The following is a 20,078-nucleotide window of genomic DNA, read 5'->3' as shown; positions in this document are numbered from 1 at the left end:
ACAGGCCTATGTAGATAAGAAAAAGATGAATACTGATTATTCCTATGCAGTATAGAGAAAAAATAACCTATGGTTAAATCACGTAATGTGATATATAATATTTATTTATTTATTAAATAATGAAATCTGTTTATTATTTTTATATATCATGTAGCGCTAAATCCTGGTTTATTGTTTTCCTATTAAAATGTCATTGGTGGATGACATAAAGCAATGAATCAAATTAAGAAAAAAATTTTGAATATTTTTCTGACAAGATTTTTTTAAGATTCAGAGGTAAATAACAATCATCTGATACAAGAAGTTGGTGAAACTGCATTTTGCCCGTTAGTCAGAATCTTTGATTAGCTCTATCCAGTGATTTCTAGATCTGGCTGAAATGAAGTAGCTTTTTACAGACAGTATATGGAAACTTTGAGGGAGAGATTAAAAAAAGGCATTGACAGATCCTGATATCTGATTTATTGGGGTATTTAGCCATGTGCATAAGCACATGAACTGCATGGAGTTCATGTGCATGTGACATGTCACTGCATGTCACTGCATGTGAGAGGATTCATTTGCCTAAAGGATCTGGCTTAACTTGGAATGCACAATTTGGAAAGAAGATTCCGTGGACATAGACTGTGACCGTGGTCACAAGGGTTCTCAGGATGAAGAAGAGACGAGAATGTTGACTCCATGATCAGAAGGCTTGATTTATTATTTTATGATATATGTTACATCAAGACTATACTAAAAAACAATACAAAGGAAAAGGTTTTTTCAGAAGCTAGCTAAGCTAGGAATAGAAAAGAATGAATAACAAAGACCTGTGTCTCAGACAGAGCAAGAGCCAGCTCTGCCATGAGTGGTCAGGAAATTCAAACATCCACAGGAGACCAATCACAGGACTACCTGTTGCATTCCACAGCAGCAGATAACCATTGTTTACTTTTGGTTGCTGAAACTGCAGCTTCTCACAAGGAAAAATCCTAAGAAAGGATTTTTCATGAAAGACGTCTGCGACACAGGAGCACCTGGAAGCTACTGCCAAGGACAAAAGTCTCACTCTTGCTGGTTTTGACATGGAGTTTTTGGTAGGATTTTGATCTACATCTACAGTCATCTACAGGAACTGGATTTTTAGATACAAAGTGCCTTCAAGCAACATTTCTAAGCATAGTGGGCAAGGAAGTCCAGATACTAATGAGTTGTGGTTGGTTTTAACTCTGTGGAACATCTGGTACAATATCCCACAACGTGTTATTTTTGACTCTTTCAGGCGTTTAAAAGTCAGGCTTATTCTTGTCAACACTTTTCTTTCCTCCCTTCAGAAATCTGCATGCCCAGGTACTCAATTCTTTCTCAGTTTGTTGACAAGCTACCTGTCAGACAATACTTGTCTCTTGACCCAGAGATGGGCAACTGTCACCATTAGGCCGGACGTGGCATACACACGTGATCAGGGTCCAAGAAGAAAAAAGTTTTCTTTATTCTGCCTGTTCTCCAGCTTATACACTCTTAACCAAGCGTGATCTTAAGTCACTGACTACACCACCATAACTTCTTATATCCATTGGTGCAAAGCAATTAACGTCAATAGAATTGGCAAAAGTTTTACAGACATTTATAAGGCAAGTATACACATCTACTTAGGCACTAGTCTAGCTTACGAAAATTTCATCTCTCTTTTCTAATTGGTTTCCATGCTGACGGCCTTGTCTTCTTCCTTGCTATGGATACACTGAAAACCCATCAATTGGGATGTCTTCTATGAACTCAGCTTTGCTTGCAGGCCAGCTGTCAAGCCCCTCCATAGGTCAGCACGCACCCACGTGCTCGAGAAGTGACTGCAGCCTAAAATACTCCTGGAAATTTATTATCTTTGCTTCTTTTCCCCCCTAAATGGCATTGAAGAAGTGAGACTTTTCAGAACCAGCTAGCATGCCACCTAGAAGAAGCAGACTTTTGCTTTCAGTCAAAGCTTTTGGGACCAAAAGGCGCGTTTGCTTGGATTCCTTGGATGCCGCTTGGGTTGGCCCATTTTCTGAGTTCCCCTGGGATGCCTTGAGCACTGCCTTATGGACTGGGAGGACATTTTCTGCTGCTTTATGAGTGAGGAGAACTTCCCAGGCTTTTCTTTCGCATCAGCTGTACAGAAGGTTGCCTTGCTGGGCACAAGGAAGCCATAGAACAGCTGCTATTGTGAGGTCAGGGGAGCGGTGCCATGTCACAGTGCTGTCAGCACAGCGTTGCCCCGGTGCACGCAAGGCCTGCTTGTCCAGAGCGGCTCTTCCGCTGGCTCCCTGCAGGAGGATCCTTGTGCTCAAGGAGTTCTCAGCAGACGGCCTGCACCCCGAGAGGAGTCTGGGCTTTGCCTTGGCTGGCATCCAGTGTGCAAACCCGCACAGCGCTGCCAAAATGATCGGGCAGGTCTGTGCCGCGGTTTGCACGGTCTTTTCTGTTGTCTATTCTGGCTACTACCTGACCCAGCTGACTCGTAAGTAAAGGTTTCTCCTGGGGCTGGCATCACCTGGCTTTTGCTTGACTCTGCTCTTCATGCCACAGCAGTGACCGAGTTTATTTGGGAACAAAATGGCCATGAAGATGCCACCGCTTTGGTCAATGTCCTGCCAGCAGCATCAGCTAAAAAGGGGGCATCTGTGTACTGGGGGGCGGGTGCAGAGTATTTGCCCTGCAACCTGCAGCGGTTGCCTTCCCTCCCCGAGAGAGTGCGCGGCACTGGAGTCTGTCATTTCCTGCGCTTGCTGCTTCAAGCAAGACAAGCTGCTAATTGCAGACTCGGAGGGGAGATGCTCAGAAGTACTACTAGCAACTCAGTGGCTCTCTCCAGGAGCGAAGGAAAGCACCTTTCGCTCCCAATTCTGCCCCTTAGAGGCCTTGGCTGTGTGACTTGACCCTTTGATAGTGTGCCAAGACTGCGATTGCCTTGGCTCTGCAGCACAAAGTCCAGTGCAGGGAGGGTTTGCTGCTGAGCCCAGCAGCTGTTCCTGGGCTGCTTCAGCAGGGAGCTGCCACAGGGAAGGGGCCCTTTGGGGAAGCTTTGCTGGGCTATCATCTTCAGCCAAGGCATGGGATTTAGGGCATGCCTTTTAAAAGAATCTACATCTAAAATGCAGGAAAGAGAAGAGGAAAATGCTGCTTGAGCTGTTGGGCACAAGGGAAGCTCAGAGTGTTGAAGAGCAAGGGGCATTTCCAGCAGCGTCTTTCTATTTCTCTCTTGGCAAAAGAGGCCCAAATGTAGACAGAGCCTACTCTAGCGTCCTTGTTGTTCTCTTGGCTGCTGTGGGAAAGAGCTGTTGCTCCTGGAGGCCTGTTGGGAAAGGGAAATGCTCTGTGTTGGGACTGCCTTGTGCTGCGGGAGTGGCCAGCACAGGCACTTTTCTAAGGGCCTCTGGTTCCTTTTCCCTTGCTCGCTGCAGGTCACCTGACACGCGGATGGAGGCAAGCCTGGCCTTTGGTGAGTGGCAAAGGAAGCTGGGACGTTGCTGGCGTGTGACAATGGGGCGGCAATTCTGCCAGCTTGGCCTCTTGCAGTCCAGTGTGGAGTGCCAGCGTGGGAGGCTGAAAGAAAGGCCAAGTGCCCCGTGGCATCAGCAGTAGCAAAGGGAGCACTGGCTGTTTGCTGATTTTGCAGGGAAGAGCCTTTCAAGAGATGAAAGGCAAATGGGACAGCTGCAAGGCATCTTGCTGCTTCTAGGCAGCAGGGAAGCTCAAATGCACAGCAAGATGGGAGTAGCACCTCATCCAGCCAACTTCCTGGGCTTTTCATGACTCAGAGTCCCACTTGTATCAAAGTCTACCATTTCCCCTTCTTCTGGGTCCTTTCCCAGCTCAACAGAAAGCAGCTCCTGAGGGATTGCCTTTTGCCCATCTCTCTCACTTCTGTCTGTCTGCAGGCCTCAACAGCAGGGTCAGCAGCTCCTCTGGCTGCCTCTGGCATTGAGGAAGAGGCTGAAGAGGAGCAAAAGAGCATCAAGCCTCCAGCTGCTCTCCCTGCACAGCCTGAGCTTGCAGAGCCGGTAAGTGGCAGTGAGCTTGGCACTGCCTTTGGTGCAGGGCCAGGCTTCCAGTTTTGGAGCAGCCCTTGTTGCTCGTGGCTGAAGATGCTGGCGGCTGTGTGCCTGCCGGGACCTAGTGCTGCTTCAGGCAAGCCAGGGAGCCCTGGCCAATGGGGTCTGAAGTTTGGCATTTAAGCTGGGATGCCGAGAGGGCCCGAGAATGTCTCCTGGCATCAGACAGGAGGCAGCATTCAATGATTCTCAGTGTAGCAGTCAGCCCCGTGTGCCCATTGTCAGTGCAGGCTGCCTGTGGTCAGCGGACGGAGCGGCCCAAAGACGCAGTTGCCGGCCTTGCAGGGGACCTGGCAGACACTGGCCCCTGGAAGGGACCTGCCCTCTCCATGGACTAATTAGCTTCAGGCTGTGCTTCACTTCCAGCCGCTCAGAGCAGCCTTTGCAGAGGAGAATCCTTGGCAGCCCTACATTGTGAAGGGCGCGTGGGTCTGGGCAGGGCAGGAAGGCGTCTCCGAAGGGCCGCTCCCTAAAGGCTTCCATGGAGAGGGGCAATGCGTGAGAAGGATCAGAGAAGGGCCATGCTGCGGGCTTCTGAGCAGAGCACTGCATGCCAGCTGCGGGCTGATTTCATTGCCCAGGGAAAGACAGGAGGAGGAAAGCAACAAGGCTCTGGGGAACTGCTCTGATGCCTTTCTGGATCTTGGCAGCCCCATGGATCCCTTGTTGCCAGTGTCTTGCAGAAAAGCTGAAAACATGGAGCATGGAGGTGGCCCTGAGGGGCTGGATCCAAGTAGCCTTTGGGCTTTTGTCAAAGTTGCCTTTGAGAAGGGGACATGGGAAAGGCCCCAGCTGGAGAGGCCTGGCGGTGGCTGACAGCACCTTCCCAAGGCCTTGCTTTGGCCCTGCACTCGGCGGAGCATGTGTGCCAGACACCCTTCTGACGGGCAATCCTTTCTGGTCCCAGCTCAACACAGGCTCTGCAATTCAACCTGGTGCCGCTGGACCAGCGTGGCCTGCAGCAGCCAGCTCGCCCCCCGCTGCTGGCACTTCCTGCAGCAGCGCAGCCCAGCAGCCCGAGATGAGGCAGGAGCAGGGCCGGAAGACACTGAGTAAGTCGGCTGCATTTCTTGTCTGCCAGAGCAGTGTGTTGTGTGCGTGTCTGGGTGTAGGCTGTGCCAGAAGTTGCCCCTCGCTCTCAGAGGCGCTTAGGCCTCTCGGCAGAAGCCGTTGTTGTGCTTTGAGGCAGCGCGGCAGCGCTCAGGGACTTCCTGCTGCCTGTGAGGGCGGCTGGGCCTGGCTTGGCTCTGCCTGGGCTGCCTTGTGTGCCAAAGACAAAAGCAGAGATTGTTTCTGCTTGAGCAGAAGGCTGGCACCTAGCAAGTGACTAGGCCCCAGGGAGCTCTCTGGCCCCAGCTGTTTTCGGGCTCCCGTTCTTACACCTCCTCTGGCTCAGACACCTTGTGGCCCTGGCAGTGGACCTGCCAGTGATGGTGGCTGTGACTGCAGAGGCTGCAAAGGCCCTTGGTGACCTCTTAGGGCCCTCTTCTTAAGGTCTCATCATTTTGGCTTATGGCATGGGATGCTGCGCTTGAAAGAAACCAAGGCCTTCTTGGAAAGGCCACCTGATGAAAGGTGGAGAAGATGGCCCTCCCACTTGCTGGTCTCAGCAGCTGGAAGCCAGGGGACCGCAAAGGGCCCAGAGCTGCCGGCAGCGGGGCTGCCTTTGGGAGGGTGTGGGGAGCGGCGTCTCTGTGTGCGAGTGAGCGCCCTGCGCTGCTTTTGTCTTTCAGGGAGCATTGTGAGTCCGGGCCAGCCAATGAGCAAATACACGGCATTTGAAGAACTGGGACGAGGGTAAGCGTGGCCTCGGCTCCTTTTACAAAAGTGTGGGCCAGGTCTTTGGCTGGTGCAAGATCAAGCGTGAAGTCAGGCAAGCTCCAATCACGGTCAGGCTCTGGCTTTACCTCCTGTCGCCTGCCTGGACTGCTGGGGCAGAGCAATCCGAAGGCCTCATCAAAGAAAACTTGATGCTGGCATTGTCTTGCTTGCAGCAAGGAGGAGCAGGAACTGGGAAGCCCTCTGCCCCTGCAGCTTTCTGGCCTGAAAGAGCACCTTGCCATTCAAGAAATGTCAGATTCTCAAGGACAGTCTTCTGACTCTCATTGTTCTCACTCTTTTGACACACACATGCATGCACACCCGCACAAGGAGGACTGTTCCCCTTAGGTTTGGAAATGACGTGGCTGGGCGTGCGCCTTGGAGATTTCCAGCGGCCCTTGGTCTTCATGCTGCACCTTAGTGTTCCCTTGGACAGGCTGCCCCGCACGGCAGAGGGCTCACGGGCCGACGTGCTGTTGGCCGAAGAGACGCCGCAGCCAGGCGTTTTCTAAGGAAGGCGTGCAGGCAGCCTGGGGAGATCTGCTGCCTAGGCTTGATTTCAGTGCCAAGGGATAAAGGGCTCTTTCTGCTGCTTTTGTCTTTCCAGGGGCTTTGGAGCTGTTTATAAAGCCCTTGACACCAGCAGCGGACAACAGGTAAAGTGCCAACAGCCCCATGCCATTTTGCAGCTCTGGAGCGCTTTCCCCGCTGCTGTGAGCCCTGCCTGGAGGTTTGGGTGGCAGCTCCATGTCTGCAGCAGAGGCTGTTCCTCTGAAGTACACTCTAGGCTCAGGGGGCAGAATGCATTTGGGATGGCCTTTGGTGCTTGTGCTAAGCTCTGCTGTCTAGTGACAAGGCCCTTTGGCCCAGCCCGCTGCCTCATTGCAGCAGCACTCGCTCCGTGCTGCTTGTGATCTCGAGCAGGGGGCGTCTTCTCAAGGTAAACGGTGGCCAATGTCATTTCAGGTGGCAATCAAGATCATGTCGCTTGAGGAGGAGATGTCCGAGGAGCTGGCTGCCAATGAAATCCTGGCCATGAGGGACAACAGGAGTCCCAATATCGTTACCTACTTAGACAGGTTGGCGTATTCTCCTGTCAATGTAGCTTTAGCTAGTGCAAGCCCGAAGAGACGATGCCCTTTGGTCACTGGCAGAGAAGGGAGCTGCTGGTGATTTCTCTGCTGGTCTCCAGAGCGTGGCAGGAGGTGGAGCTGGTGATCATGAATCTTGTGTGGCACACGTAGTTTGGAGAGCAGTTGCAAAAACCTGGCTCGGGCCCTCGGCTGACTGAGGCTGTGCCCATTGCTGTCTCTCCATGCCGTGGTTTTCTTCTTTCAGCTACCTGGTGGATGCGGAGCTCTGGCTGGCCATGGAGTTCATGGACGGCGGCACCTTGTTTGATGTGCTCAGCGCAGTGTACCCGGAGGAAGGACAGATAGGCGCTGTCTGTCGGGAGGTGAGGGATCCCGCTTGTGCTTCCCCAAGCCTGTCCAGGATGCTGCTTGCCAGCTGGAGGTTAAGGACAGCCGGGATTTCTTGCTCTCACCTTTCTTTTGCTGCTGCTGCTGCTGCTGTCACCACACACAGGAGAAGAGCGAGCATGGGAAGTGAACTGCCTGCCGCTGTGCCCGCACTCCTCAGGCTCTGTTCTTGCACTCTTCCATCCTGTGTGTCCTCTGGCGCTGGTGCTGCCTCACTCGCTTGGGTTCACTTGCTTCCTCTTCTCAGCTTTGCCTGGGAATGTTAGCCTGGAGCCTGTCTGTCTGTCCTACATTCCTTGCCACGGGAAGGCAGCATGCAGGCGGCAGAATTTCCAGCTAAGGCCAAAGAGCCGTCCTCAGCTGCAAAGGATAGCGTTGCAGCCCGCATGGCGATGGATTCTGGAACAGCTCTAAGGTGCTGCTTCCTCCTCTGCTGCCACTAGGCTTCCCCAAAAATCTTTGCCGTGCCGCCTCCCAGCCAAAGGTGACGCGCTTCCTACCCAAGGCCGGCGGAACTTTTGGGAGCCCGGATGCCTTCGCTTGGAATCGAGAAAAAAACTTCCAAGAGTGTTGAAGCAGCAAGCTCTTCTTCGTGACAGCACCATGATGCTGTGCCCTCGCTCACAATTCCCTGAGAAAGCCGTCAATCCCATTGAGCTCTTTCCTTTCTGGTGGGATGAAATCCGATCCTGTACGTTAACTTTCCCTCCTTCCTTTTTCTCTCTCAGTGCCTGCAAGGACTGCATTTCCTTCATTCCCGCCAAGTCATCCACAGAGACATCAAAAGCAACAACGTCCTTGTGGGCATGGATGGATCTGTCAAGTTGGGTGGGTATCCCTGCTGGGCTGCAGCATTTCCAGCACCTGCCGTGCGCTTGCATTTCGGTGACTGCCACTTGGGCAGAAGCGCCGCTTGGCCAGTGCGTGAATGGTGAGGGTGTTGTGGAAGTGGCCGATGCCTTCTTTGCCTGGCTCCAGGCACGTGGAAGGAGAGCTCAGCTGCTTTTTCAGCTCGATTCAGCATGGCCTGGTCAGGCTTGGAGTGGGCAATGGTTTTGGCCGCTTTGCCAGTGGGAGCTGGCTTTGACAGGCTTTGTTTTTGGCCTCAGGTGACTTTGGCCTCTGTGCTCAGCTCAGCCCTGAGCACAGCAAGCGCAGCTCCAGCGTCGGCACTCCCAGCTGGATGGCACCGGAGGTGGTGAGAGGAGAAGCCTACGGCCCCAAAGTGGACATCTGGTCCCTGGGCATCATGGGGCTGGAAATGGTGGAAGGGGAAGCTCCTTACGAGCGGGAAGCCCGTCTCAGGGTAAGGTGCAGCTTAGCAAGAGGGCTCTGTGTGGAGAGAGCTGATGTGGCTAGCAAAGGAGCAGGTGCAGTGTCCTCTTGCATCCATGTGCTGTAGGTTTTTGAACTGATAGAAAGGAACGGGCCCCCAAAACTGCAGAACCCCAGGCACCACTCGGCTCTCCTGCGCGACTTCCTCCGCTGCTGCCTGCAGGCAGACAAGGACAGGCGCTGGTCTGCCCAGGAACTCCTGCAGGTAAGAAAAAGCAAAGGGGCAAAAAGCCCTGTCAGCTGAGGACACCTGCATGAAGGCATGAGGAGGAGTGTGGGCCACGTGGCACAGGCAGCTGCCAGCACAGGAAGGCGCAGGGGGACATGCTGCCCTCGGTGCTCTTTGTGTGTCTTCCTGGTAGCCAGGGAATCCTGCCTGAGCCCGTGAGGATGGGATCCTGGAAAGTAAGAGTTCCTTTCTTTGTTCTTTTTCCTCTGGGCAGCATCCCTTTGTTACCTCCGGCGATCCTGCCTCCAGCCTGGCAGCTCTGATCACCTCAGCCAAGCAAGTGCAGGAAGACTGGAGAGGAGACACCTGCGCCTGAGGAGGCTCTTATGCCCCGCCAGCCGAGAGGAGGGAAAAGGGGATGTGTCATCTTTGGGCAGAGCTCCAGCCATCCCCCGCGTATTAAGAGGAGCTGTGCCATAGATAGGAAATATGATTTTTTTTGTATTTGCTCAGTTTAGGTGTTTGGTTAGGTAAGGTAAGGTAAGGTAAGGTAAGGTTAGGTTAGGTTAGGTTTGGTTAGGTTAGGTTTGGTTAGGTTAGGTTTGGTTAGGTGTGTGCTAGGTTCAATTTAAAGCTCTGTTGTTTTTTCTTTCTCAAAGAGATGAAAGTTCAAAAGAATTAGGATATATTGGGATCAACATTTAAGGGCTATGCAACGTAGATAGCTTAGATAATAGAGGATTGTTTAGCTTAGAATAGAGTGTTGTTAATTTAAGGAAGCTCTGAGGTATCTTTGAAGTAGAAATGAAAGAATTGTCATAAGAAGAATTAAGCCGTGAGAGGAAAAGCTGGGCTGCAGCGGAACTGGAGCCTGCAGGCGCTCCAAGCTGTCAGCCTGAACAGACCACCTGCAGGACAGAAGGATGAAGATGGAGAAGTAGTGAGGGGATACTTTGTTTCAGCCCGAGTGAGAATAAAAGTCTAAAATATCCAGAGTGTTGTAAGACTCCCTTCCTTGCCAGGCTGTAGCTAAGTGGACGGTCCCCTTCAGAGGCCCAAAGAACATAGTGAGGTAAGCAGCTTTGCTTGCCTGAAGCGTGGAATGCCCGCGGGAAGCTGCCAGACTTGCGGGTAATGAACGCCAGGTAATGAGCTGCCATTCAGGACAACACCAGGAGGCAGATGTGCACTCCTTTCTGGGCCTCTTGTCGTGAAGATGTCAGGGTGATCAGCAGGAATGACCATTTTGTTCCCAGCCTCCTCTCACTATGTCCCCTATGGGATGGAATGGCATTCTCATAGCGGCATCTGGCCCTTCCTCCCGGCTTCTCTTTTCCCCCCTTTTCAGCCCAGAGCCCCCGGGACCATCTGGGCCAGCCTGATCCCCCACGTCTGTGTGCAACACCAGGGCCTCCTGCACAGCCCCATTGCCACTCTGCTGCCTCCTTGGCCTTTTCCCACATCTGGGCCAGCCTGCTCTTGCCAGCTGTTGGGCACACACACACACAGCATACTGCACCTGTCAGGGAGCAATTTGATGCAGGAGCCCCCGCTAAGCACGGCTCACCAGCCCGGCACTTTTCCCACCGAACTGTGGCTCCATTTGGACTCCATCTGCAGGGATACCCACTGTGAGGGACCGCTCAGGGACTGGATGCTCCCTGCCTGGTGCCCACAGGCCTGATTTCCACGCCTCCCCATTCCTCCTAGCCCTAAGGCTGCCTCAGCCTTCTAAACACAATTTTTCTTACTCTAATGCCTTCCTGTGCTTTACTTCATACTCTAAGCAGGAGTACACAGTTTTGATGGTCTTTATTCTAGAATTAAGAACAATAAGTTGGAAGTGCTGCTAGAGTTTGTCATTTTGAACTTGAAGCAACTGCAAAAAGTAGAGAAGCTTTCGCTGCAGCTTTTCAGTTAATTTGAAGTCTCCTTCCTCTTCACTCAGTTTCAGCATATCTGTTGATTTTCCTCTGCTGTCATCTTTTAAGCTTCATCACTTGTCTATGGATCTGTAAAAAACCCCTGTCAACCCAGCGCAAATTTACTAGCCTTTGTATTTTCCCTCCTCTGGAAAAGCTGAAGCTCCTGTGATCTTCTCCTGTGATCTAGACTTTGATTCCCATCTTGGCTCTGGCTAAGAGCAGAGCAAATGGAATTTATTAGCTGCTAGTAAGATCTGCTAGCAAAGGTCGCAGTTAGAGCTAAGCATAAGGCTTCTCTCCCTCCGCCGAATACACATCTTTGTGTCTAGGCCTGGCGATTTCCAGGAGCACCTGGAAGCTACTGCCAAGGACAGAAGTCTCACTCTTGCTGGTTTTGACATGGAGTTTTTGGTAGGATTTTGATCTACATCTACAGTCATCTACAGGAACTGGATTTTTAGATACAAAGTGCCTTCAAGCAACATTTCTAAGCATAGTGGGCAAGGAAGTCCAGATACTAATGAGTTGTGGTTGGTTTTAACTCTGTGGAACATCTGGTACAATATCCCACAACGTGTTATTTTTGACTCTTTCAGGCGTTTAAAAGTCAGGCTTATTCTTGTCAACACTTTTCTTTCCTCCCTTCAGAAATCTGCATGCCCAGGTACTCAATTCTTTCTCAGTTTGTTGACAAGCTACCTGTCAGACAATACTTGTCTCTTGACCCAGAGATGGGCAACTGTCACCATTAGGCCGGACGTGGCATACACACGTGATCAGGGTCCAAGAAGAAAAAAGTTTTCTTTATTCTGCCTGTTCTCCAGCTTATACACTCTTAACCAAGCGTGATCTTAAGTCACTGACTACACCACCATAACTTCTTATATCCATTGGTGCAAAGCAATTAACGTCAATAGAATTGGCAAAAGTTTTACAGACATTTATAAGGCAAGTATACACATCTACTTAGGCACTAGTCTAGCTTACGAAAATTTCATCTCTCTTTTCTAATCGGTTTCCATGCTGACGGCCTTGTCTTCTTCCTTGCTATGGATACACTGAAAACCCATCAATTGGGGTGTCTTCTATGAACTCAGCTTTGCTTGCAGGCCAGCTGTCAAGCCCCTCCATAGGCCAGCACGCACCCACGTGCTTGAGAAGTGACTGCAGCCTAAAATACTCCTGGAAATTTATTATCTTTGCTTCTTTTCCCCCCTAAATGGCATTGAAGAAGTGAGACTTTTCAGAACCAGCTAGCATGCCACCTAGAAGAAGCAGACTTTTGCTTTCAGTCAAAGCTTTTGGGACCAAAAGGCGCGTTTGCTTGGATTCCTTGGATGCCGCTTGGGTTGGCCCATTTTCTGAGTTCCCCTGGGATGCCTTGAGCACTGCCTTATGGACTGGGAGGACATTTTCTGCTGCTTTATGAGTGAGGAGAACTTCCCAGGCTTTTCTTTCGCATCAGCTGTACAGAAGGTTGCCTTGCTGGGCACAAGGAAGCCATAGAACAGCTGCTATTGTGAGGTCAGGGGAGCGGTGCCACGTCACAGTGCTGTCAGCACAGCGTTGCCCCGGTGCACGCAAGGCCTGCTTGTCCAGAGCGGCTCTTCCGCTGGCTCCCTGCAGGAGGATCCTTGTGCTCAAGGAGTTCTCAGCAGACGGCCTGCACCCCGAGAGGAGTCTGGGCTTTGCCTTGGCTGGCATTCAGTGTGCAAACCCGCACAGCGCTGCCAAAATGATCGGGCAGGTCTGTGCCGCGGTTTGCACGGTCTTTTCTGTTGTCTATTCTGGCTACTACCTGACCCAGCTGACTCGTAAGTAAAGGTTTCTCCTGGGGCTGGCATCACCCGGCTTTTGCTTGACTCTGCTCTTCATGCCACAGCAGTGACCGAGTTTATTTGGGAACAAAATGGCCATGAAGATGCCACCGCTTTGGTCAATGTCCTGCCAGCAGCATCAGCTAAAAAGGGGGCATCTGTGTACTGGGGGGCGGGTGCAGAGTATTTGCCCTGCAACCTGCAGCGGTTGCCTTCCCTCCCCGAGAGAGTGCGCGGCACTGGAGTCTGTCATTTCCTGCGCTTGCTGCTTCAAGCAAGACAAAGCTGCTAATTGCAGACTCGGAGGGGAGATGCTCAGAAGTACTGCTAGCAACTCAGTGGCTCTCTCCAGGAGCGAAGGAAAGCGCCTTTCGCTACAACATTGCCCCTTAGAGGCCTTGGCTGCGTGACTTGACCCCTTGATGGTGTGCCAAGACTGCGATTGCCTTGGCGATGCAGCACAAAGTCCAGTGCAGGGAGGGTTTGCTGCTGAGCCCAGCAGCTGTTCCTGGGCTGCTTCAGCAGGGAGCTGCCACAGGGAAGGGGCCCTTTGGGGAAGCTCTGCTGGGCTACCATCTTCAGCCAAGGCATGGGAATTAGGGCATGCCATTTAAAAGAATCTCCATCTAAAATGCAGGAAAGAGAAGAGGAAAATGCTGCTTGAGCTGTTGGGCACAAGGGAAGCTCAGAGTGTTGAAGAGCAAGGGGCATTTCCAGCAGCGTCTTTCTATTTCTCTCTTGGCAAAAGAGGCCCAAATGTAGACAGAGCCTACTCTAGCGTCCTTGTTGTTCTCTTGGCTGCTGTGGGAAAGAGCTGTTGCTCCTGGAGGCCTGTTGGGAAAGGGAAATGCTCTGTGTTGGGACTGCCTTGTGCTGCGGGAGTGGCCAGCACAGGCACTTTTCTAAGGGCCTCTGGTTCCTTTTCCCTTGCTCGCTGCAGGTCACCTGACACGCGGATGGAGGCAAGCCTGGCCTTTGGTGAGTGGCAAAGGAAGCTGGGACGTTGCTGGCGTGTGACAATGGGGCGGCAATTCTGCCAGCTTGGCCTCTTGCAGTCCAGTGTGGAGTGCCAGCGTGGGAGGCTGAAAGAAAGGCCAAGTGCCCCGTGGCATCAGCAGTAGCAAAGGGAGCACTGGCTGTTTGCTGATTTTGCAGGGAAGAGCCTTTCAAGAGATGAAAGGCAAATGGGACAGCTGCAAGGCATCTTGCTGCTTCTAGGCAGCAGGGAAGCTCAAATGCACAGCAAGATGGGAGTAGCACCTCATCCAGCCAACTTCCTGGGCTTTTCATGACTCAGAGTCCCACTTGTATCAAAGTCTACCATTTCCCCTTCTTCTGGGTCCTTTCCCAGCTCAACAGAAAGCAGCTCCTGAGGGATTGCCTTTTGCCCATCTCTCTCACTTCTGTCTGTCTGCAGGCCTCAACAGCAGGGTCAGCAGCTCCTCTGGCTGCCTCTGGCATTGAGGAAGAGGCTGAAGAGGAGCAAAAGAGCATCAAGCCTCCAGCTGCTCTCCCTGCACAGCCTGAGCTTGCAGAGCCGGTAAGTGGCAGTGAGCTTGGCACTGCCTTTGGTGCAGGGCCAGGCTTCCAGTTTTGGAGCAGCCCTTGTTGCTCGTGGCTGAAGATGCTGGCGGCTGTGTGCCTGCCGGGACCTAGTGCTGCTTCAGGCAAGCCAGGGAGCCCTGGCCAATGGGGTCTGAAGTTTGGCATTTAAGCTGGGATGCCGAGAGGGCCCGAGAATGTCTCCTGGCATCAGACAGGAGGCAGCATTCAATGATTCTCAGTGTAGCAGTCAGCCCCGTGTGCCCATTGTCAGTGCAGGCTGCCTGTGGTCAGCGGACGGAGCGGCCCAAAGACGCAGTTGCCGGCCTTGCAGGGGACCTGGCAGACACTGGCCCCTGGAAGGGACCTGCCCTCTCCATGGACTAATTAGCTTCAGGCTGTGCTTCACTTCCAGCCGCTCAGAGCAGCCTTTGCAGAGGAGAATCCTTGGCAGCCCTACATTGTGAAGGGCGCGTGGGTCTGGGCAGGGCAGGAAGGCGTCTCCAAAGGGCCGCTCCCTAAAGGCTTCCATGGAGAGGGGCAATGCGTGAGAAGGATCAGAGAAGGGCCATGCTGCGGGCTTCTGAGCAGAGCACTGCATGCCAGTTGCGGGCTGATTTCATTGCCCAGGGAAAGACAGGAGGAGGAAAGCAACAAGGCTCTGGGGAACTGCTCTGATGCCTTTCTGGATCTTGGCAGCCCCATGGATCCCTTGTTGCCAGTGTCTTGCAGAAAAGCTGAAAACATGGAGCATGGAGGTGGCCCTGAGGGGCTGGATCCAAGTAGCCTTTGGGCTTTTGTCAAAGTTGCCTTTGAGAAGGGGACATGGGAAAGGCCCCAGCTGGAGAGGCCTGGCGGTGGCTGACAGCACCTTCCCAAGGCCTTGCTTTGGCCCTGCACTCGGCGGAGCATGTGTGCCAGACACCCTTCTGACGGGCAATCCTTTCTGGTCCCAGCTCAACACAGGCTCTGCAATTCAACCTGGTGCCGCTGGACCAGCGTGGCCTGCAGCAGCCAGCTCGCCCCCCGCTGCTGGCACTTCCTGCAGCAGCGCAGCCCAGCAGCCCGAGATGAGGCAGGAGCAGGGCCGGAAGACACTGAGTAAGTCGGCTGCATTTCTTGTCTGCCAGAGCAGTGTGTTGTGTGCGTGTCTGGGTGTAGGCTGTGCCAGAAGTTGCCCCTCGCTCTCAGAGGCGCTTAGGCCTCTCGGCAGAAGCCGTTGTTGTGCTTTGAGGCAGCGCGGCAGCGCTCAGGGACTTCCTGCTGCCTGTGAGGGCGGCTGGGCCTGGCTTGGCTCTGCCTGGGCTGCCTTGTGTGCCAAAGACAAAAGCAGAGATTGTTTCTGCTTGAGCAGAAGGCTGGCACCTAGCAAGTGACTAGGCCCCAGGGAGCTCTCTGGCCCCAGCTGTTTTCGGGCTCCCGTTCTTACACCTCCTCTGGCTCAGACACCTTGTGGCCCTGGCAGTGGACCTGCCAGTGATGGTGGCTGTGACTGCAGAGGCTGCAAAGGCCCTTGGTGACCTCTTAGGGCCCTCTTCTTAAGGTCTCATCATTTTGGCTTATGGCATGGGATGCTGCGCTTGAAAGAAACCAAGGCCTTCTTGGAAAGGCCACCTGATGAAAGGTGGAGAAGATGGCCCTCCCACTTGCTGGTCTCAGCAGCTGGAAGCCAGGGGACCGCAAAGGGCCCAGAGCTGCCGGCAGCGGGGCTGCCTTTGGGAGGGTGTGGGGAGCGGCGTCTCTGTGTGCGAGTGAGCGCCCTGCGCTGCTTTTGTCTTTCAGGGAGCATTGTGAGTCCGGGCCAGCCAATGAGCAAATACACGGCATTTGAAGAACTGGGACGAGGGTAAGCGTGGCCTCGGCTCCTTTTACAAAAGTGTGGGCCAGGTCTTTGGCTGGTGCAAGATCAAGCGTGAAGTCAGGCAAGCTCCAATCACGGTCAGGCTCTGGCTTTACCTCCTGTCGCCTGCCTGGACTGCTGGGGCAGAGCAATCCGAAGGCCTCATCAAAGAAAACTTGATGCTGGCATTGTCTTGCTTGCAGCAAGGAGGAGCAGGAGCTGGGAAGCCCTCTGCCCCTGCAGCTTTCTGGCCTGAAAGAGCACCTTGCCATTCAAGAAATGTCAGATTCTCAAGGACAGTCTTCTGACTCTCATTGTTCTCACTCTTTTGACACACACATGCATGCACACCCGCACAAGGAGGACTGTTCCCCTTAGGTTTGGAAATGACGTGGCTGGGCGTGCGCCTTGGAGATTTCCAGCGGCCCTTGGTCTTCATGCTGCACCTTAGTGTTCCCTTGGACAGGCTGCCCCGCACGGCAGAGGGCTCACGGGCCGACGTGCTGTTGGCCGAAGAGACGCCGCAGCCAGGCGTTTTCTAAGGAAGGCGTGCAGGCAGCCTGGGGAGATCTGCTGCCTAGGCTTGATTTCAGTGCCAAGGGATAAAGGGCTCTTTCTGCTGCTTTTGTCTTTCCAGGAGCTTTGGAGCTGTTTATAAAGCCCTTGACACCAGCAGCGGACAACAGGTAAAGTGCCAACAGCCCCATGCCATTTTGCAGCTCTGGAGCGCTTTCCCCGCTGCTGTGAGCCCTGCCTGGAGGTTTGGGTGGCAGCTCCATGTCTGCAGCAGAGGCTGTTCCTCTGAAGTACACTCTAGGCTCAGGGGGCAGAATGCATTTGGGATGGCCTTTGGTGCTTGTGCTAAGCTCTGCTGTCTAGTGACAAGGCCCTTTGGCCCAGCCCGCTGCCTCATTGCAGCAGCACTCGCTCCGTGCTGCTTGTCATCTCAAGCAGGGGGCGTCTTCTCAAGGTAAACGGTGGCCAATGTCATTTCAGGTGGCAATCAAGATCATGTCGCTTGAGGAGGAGATGTCCGAGGAGCTGGCTGCCAATGAAATCCTGGCCATGAGGGACAACAGGAGTCCCAATATCGTTACCTACTTAGACAGGTTGGCGTATTCTCCTGTCAATGTAGCTTTAGCTAGTGCAAGCCCGAAGAGACGATGCCCTTTGGTCACTGGCAGAGAAGGGAGCTGCTGGTGATTTCTCTGCTGGTCTCCAGAGCGTGGCAGGAGGTGGAGCTGGTGATCATGAATCTCGTGTGGCACACGTAGCTTGGAGAGCAGTTGCAAAAACCTGGCTCGGGCCCTCGGCTGACTGAGGCTGTGCCCATTGCTGTCTCTCCATGCCGTGGTTTTCTTCTTTCAGCTACCTGGTGGATGCGGAGCTCTGGCTGGCCATGGAGTTCATGGACGGCGGCACCTTGTTTGATGTGCTCAGCGCAGTGTACCCGGAGGAAGGACAGATAGGCGCTGTCTGTCGGGAGGTGAGGGATCCCGCTTGTGCTTCCCCAAGCCTGCCCAGGATGCTGCTTGCCAGCTGGAGGTTAAGGACAGCCGGGATTTCTTGCTCTCACCTTTCTTTTGCTGCTGCTGCTGCTGCTGTCACCACACACAGGAGAAGAGCGAGCATGGGAAGTGAACTGCCTGCCGCTGTGCCCGCACTCCTCAGGCTCTGTTCTTGCACTCTTCCATCCTGTGTGTCCTCTGGCGCTGGTGCTGCCTCACTCGCTTGGGTTCACTTGCTTCCTCTTCTTAGCTTTGCCTGGGAATGTTAGCCTGGAGCCTGTCTGTCTGTCCTACATTCCTTGCCACGGGAAGGCAGCATGCAGGCGGCAGAATTTCCAGCTAAGGCCAAAGAGCCGTCCTCAGCTGCAAAGGATAGCGTTGCAGCCCGCATGGCGATGGATTCTGGAACAGCTCTAAGGTGCTGCTTCCTCCTCTGCTGCCACTAGGCTTCCCCAAAAATCTTTGCCGTGCCGCCTCCCAGCCAAAGGTGACGCGCTTCCTACCCAAGGCCGGCGGAACTTTTGGGAGCCCGGATGCCTTCGCTTGGAATCGAGAAAAAAACTTCCAAGAGTGTTGAAGCAGCAAGCTCTTCTTCGTGACAGCACCATGATGCTGCGCCCTCGCTCACAATTCCCTGAGAAAGCCGTCAATCCCGTTGAGCTCTTTCCTTTCTGGTGGGATGAAATCCCATCCTGTACGTTAACTTTCCCTCCCTCCTTTTTCTCTCTCAGTGCCTGCAAGGACTGCATTTCCTTCATTCCCGCCAAGTCATCCACAGAGACATCAAAAGCAACAACGTCCTTGTGGGCATGGATGGATCTGTCAAGTTGGGTGGGTATCCCTGCTGGGCTGCAGCATTTCCAGCACCTGCCGTGCGCTTGCATTTCGGTGACTGCCACTTGGGCAGAAGCGCCGCTTGGCCAGTGCGTGAATGGTGAGGGTGTTGTGGAAGTGGCCGATGCCTTCTTTGCCTGGCTCCAGGCACGTGGAAGGAGAGCTCAGCTGCTTTTTCAGCTCGATTCAGCATGGCCTGGTCAGGCTTGGAGTGGGCAATGGTTTTGGCCCCTTTGCCAGTGGGAGCTGGCTTTGACAGGCTTTGTTTTTGGCCTCAGGTGACTTTGGCCTCTGTGCTCAGCTCAGCCCTGAGCGCAGCAAGCGCAGCTCCAGCGTTGGCACTCCCAGCTGGATGGCACCGGAGGTGGTGAGAGGAGAAGCCTACGGCCCCAAAGTGGACATCTGGTCCCTGGGCATCATGGGGCTGGAAATGGTGGAAGGGGAAGCTCCTTACGAGCGGGAAGCCCGTCTCAGGGTAAGGTGCAGCTTAGCAAGAGGGCTCTGTGTGGAGAGAGCTGATGTGGCTAGCAAAGGAGCAGGTGCAGTGTCCTCTTGCATCCATGTGCTGTAGGTTTTTGAACTGATAGAAAGGAACGGGCCCCCAAAACTGCAGAACCCCAGGCACCACTCGGCTCTCCTGCGTGACTTCCTCCGCTGCTGCCTGCAGGCAGACGAGGACAGGCGCTGGTCTGCCCAGGAACTCCTGCAGGTAAGAAAAAGCAAAGGGGCAAAAAGCCCTGTCAGCTGAGGACACCTGCATGAAGGCATGAGGAGGAGTGTGGGCCACGTGGCACAGGCAGCTGCCAGCACAGGAAGGCGCAGGGGGACATGCTGCCCTCGGTGCTCTTTGTGTGTCTTCCTGGTAGCCAGGGAATCCTGCCTGAGCCCGTGAGGATGGGATCCTGGAAAGTAAGAGTTCCTTTCTTTGTTCTTTTTCCTCTGGGCAGCATCCCTTTGTTACCTCCGGCGATCCTGCCTCCAGCCTGGCTGCTCTGATCACCTCAGCCAAGCAAGTGCAGGAAGACTGGAGAGGAGACACCTGCGCCTGAGGAGGCTCTTATGCCCCGCCAGCCGAGAGAGGGAAAAGGGGATGTGTCATCTTTGGGCAGAGCTCCAGCCATCCCCCGCGTATTAAGAGGAGCTGTGCCATAGATAGGAAATATGATTTTTTTTTTTTTTGTATTTGCTCAGTTTAGGTGTTTGGTTAGGTAAGGTAAGGTAAGGTAAGGTAAGGTAAGGTAAGGTAAGGTAAGGTTAGGTTTGGTTAGGTTAGGTTTGGTTTGGTTAGGTGTGTGCTAGGTTCAATTTAAAGCTCTGTTGTTTTTTTCTTTCTCAAAGAGATGAAAGTTCAAAAGAATTAGGATATATAGGGATCAACATTGAAGGGCTATGGAACGTAGATAGCTTAGATAATAGAGGATTGTTTAGCTTAGAATAGAGTGTTGTTAATTTAAGGAAGCTCTGAGGTATCTTTGAAGTAGAAATGAAAGAATTGTCATAAGAAGAATTAAGCTGTGAGAGGAAAAGCTGGGCTGCAGCGGAACTGGAGCCTGCAGGCGCTCCAAGCTGTCAGCCTGAACAGACCACCTGCAGGACAGAAGGATGAAGATGGAGAAGTAGTGAGGGGATACTTTGTTTCAGCCCGAGTGAGAATAAAAGTCTAAAATATCCAGAGTGTTGTAAGACTCCCTTCCTTGCCAGGCTGTAGCTAAGTGGACGGTCCCCTTCAG

At 53.3% G+C, this 20,078-nt stretch overlaps 2 protein-coding genes across 2 annotated transcripts; both read left to right on the top strand.

Annotated features, from left to right (window-relative positions):
* The first annotated feature begins 2,403 nt into the window (after positions 1-2,403).
* LOC139605349 (serine/threonine-protein kinase PAK 3-like) lies at positions 2,404-9,258 on the top strand. Its single transcript, XM_071456692.1, has 13 exons — positions 2,404-2,482; positions 3,426-3,463; positions 3,903-4,029; positions 4,088-4,099; positions 4,994-5,128; positions 5,810-5,873; positions 6,505-6,553; positions 6,864-6,976; positions 7,236-7,353; positions 8,107-8,206; positions 8,488-8,684; positions 8,781-8,918; positions 9,157-9,258. Exons 1-13 carry the CDS (start codon positions 2,404-2,406, stop codon positions 9,256-9,258), a joined length of 1,272 nt encoding a protein of 423 aa, XP_071312793.1.
* A 3,284-nt stretch (positions 9,259-12,542) lies between these two features.
* LOC139605348 (serine/threonine-protein kinase PAK 3-like) lies at positions 12,543-19,397 on the top strand. The gene is made up of 13 exons (XM_071456691.1): positions 12,543-12,621; positions 13,565-13,602; positions 14,042-14,168; positions 14,227-14,238; positions 15,133-15,267; positions 15,949-16,012; positions 16,644-16,692; positions 17,003-17,115; positions 17,375-17,492; positions 18,246-18,345; positions 18,627-18,823; positions 18,920-19,057; positions 19,296-19,397. Exons 1-13 carry the CDS (start codon positions 12,543-12,545, stop codon positions 19,395-19,397), a joined length of 1,272 nt encoding a protein of 423 aa, XP_071312792.1.
* The last annotated feature ends 681 nt before the right edge of the window (positions 19,398-20,078 follow it).

Source organism: Agelaius tricolor, unplaced genomic scaffold, assembly GCF_023055355.1.
Source record: "Agelaius tricolor isolate 1412-34295 unplaced genomic scaffold, bAgeTri1.0.p SCAF_65, whole genome shotgun sequence".
Classification (NCBI taxonomy): Eukaryota; Metazoa; Chordata; class Aves; order Passeriformes; family Icteridae; genus Agelaius; species Agelaius tricolor.
This window is presented reverse-complemented; position numbering and strand designations above follow the sequence as displayed.